Here is a 1,997-nt window from a genome sequence, read left to right on the forward strand (position 1 = left end):
ACCAATCATATTGCTTAAATCACCAAGATCACCGAGTGTGTATGTACTAATTAATGATATGCTTGTGAAAGGTCAATTTTAGTGAATTTCTTCCCACCAGATAACTTAATCAGTAGCTCTTCCAGAGGTTGGTACAGGGTATTGTTCTAGGGCTGAAACTTGCTCATGGTAACAGAGTATCTCCCGTAATACTTTGATATCTGAACCAAGAATATTCTGTAATGGGAAAAGACCATGAAGGTCCATGAAATACGTGTACTACGTGCATTTTGCAGTGTGTTCAATACGTGTGGTTTTGTCAGAGCAGCTTTCACGAATTAATTCATGTTTTTTCTTAACTTCCAGGCTGGTATGCAAAAAGTTGGAGAAAAGAATTGTCATTTTAAGGCTTGTTTTTCAATTAATTATATGTGATATTTCAGTTTTCCGTGCCTTGTCAATTCTCTTCTAATTAGCATTTACTGATGTCATTAGCATATAAGAAACGGGTTATACGAATTTACTATTTTTACTCAGATTAGACGCACTTCACGGAAATTAAGCACAAAAAGTAACAAGTCTTTTAAGACCTTGGCGATAATTACTGCTAAAAATGAGGCAGATAATCGGGTTGACGGCACAGTTTGCGGCGGCCATGAAGGAGGTAAAGAAATCGTATAGGAAAAAATTGCGAGAAGACCAAATGGAACTGTTCGGTACAAAATGAAATATTGTCTGCTTAGTGATGTAGGGGATCCAGCAAAGAAAAAAAACAAACACGATAACAATGGCCATCTTAAGCACGTTTCGGTTTCGTCTTGACCGCATTACCGCAGCGTTGGCTGTTTGTTCACCCAGATGGGCGTGTTGCTTAAGCTTGATCAGGATGATAGCGTAAAGTATGATCAACAAAACAAAGGGAATGTAAAACAATGCTATGAAATTTGCGACGATGTAGTAATTCGCCGATGATTTTTCTATCACGCACGTCAAAACCGTTTCCCCTGGGTATTCAACAAATTTGAAAGCAAACAAGTAAGGCGAGTTTGCGGCTACTGCGACGATCCATGTGACGACGATGAAGAAAAGACACAACCTTCTACCGATGAGTGGAGAGCCGCGGATTGGCATCACAACAGCTCCAAATCGATCCACTGTTATTAGAATCAGGCTCTGAATCGACACTGTCGCAGAAACGGTTAAAAGAAATAAGCCTATCTTGCATAAGGTCTGATGAAGGGAATCACCAATAAGCCAAGGGTCAGCTTGCATCTCCACCAGGTTCAGAGTAAACAGGAATATTGGAAACAGTAGGTCCGATATGGCAATGTTTACAATCATAAAATTAATGGGAATTTTTAAAGTTGGTGTTTTAAAAACAATTATTACGATGAGAGAATTTCCAATCAGCGAAACAACGAATATCAAACTAGAAGCAACTGTTGGTACATATTTTTGTACTACCTGATTTATAAGACTATAGCAGTTCCAGGAACTCGATCCATTGGTTGTTATGTTCATGTTTGCAGCGGTTGCTGTACGGGCGTCTTCTCGTAATACTGAGCTGGTTGTTAAAACATCTCTCGGTTCAAAAACAGCTTGTATATGCTTACAAGATTGTTTATAGCTTCGATCTATTCGCACTGCTTGCTTGACCAATTCATAAATATGTAACTGCATGAGATTAATAACATTATTCATTAGCCAATTGGTATGACCCTTTTTTATTTTCATTCCAAATAACTCCGTTTCTGGAGCCTAAAGCAAAGCGTAAAACTGAATAAATCGGGCATTATAATCTTCAGCTCTTGTATATGTTTTGTTACATTGGAAAAGGTTAAGATTCTTAATTTAGAAAGTGTTGTGACAGTAATTGAACCACCTGTTATAGCGCTTATTTCCTATTGGCTATTGAATATACTTTCAATATAATCAATGTTCTGCAAGTTAAATAGTAGAAAGGAAATTTGCGTCTAGTCAACAGTGTTAGAAATTAACCTACATTTTTTTAATTTCTG

At 37.5% G+C, this 1,997-nt stretch overlaps 1 protein-coding gene across 1 annotated transcript; it reads right to left on the bottom strand.

The window, feature by feature from the left end:
* Positions 1 to 415: 415 nt before the first annotated feature.
* LOC140926756 (allatostatin-A receptor-like) lies at positions 416 to 1,793 on the bottom strand. The gene has a single exon (XM_073376458.1). The coding sequence runs from the start codon at positions 1,711 to 1,713 to the stop codon at positions 538 to 540; it is 1,176 nt and encodes a 391-aa protein (XP_073232559.1). The 5' UTR covers positions 1,714 to 1,793; the 3' UTR covers positions 416 to 537.
* Positions 1,794 to 1,997: the final 204 nt, after the last annotated feature.

This window comes from Porites lutea, chromosome 2 (genome assembly GCF_958299795.1).
Source record: "Porites lutea chromosome 2, jaPorLute2.1, whole genome shotgun sequence".
NCBI classification, from domain to species: Eukaryota; Metazoa; Cnidaria; class Anthozoa; order Scleractinia; family Poritidae; genus Porites; species Porites lutea.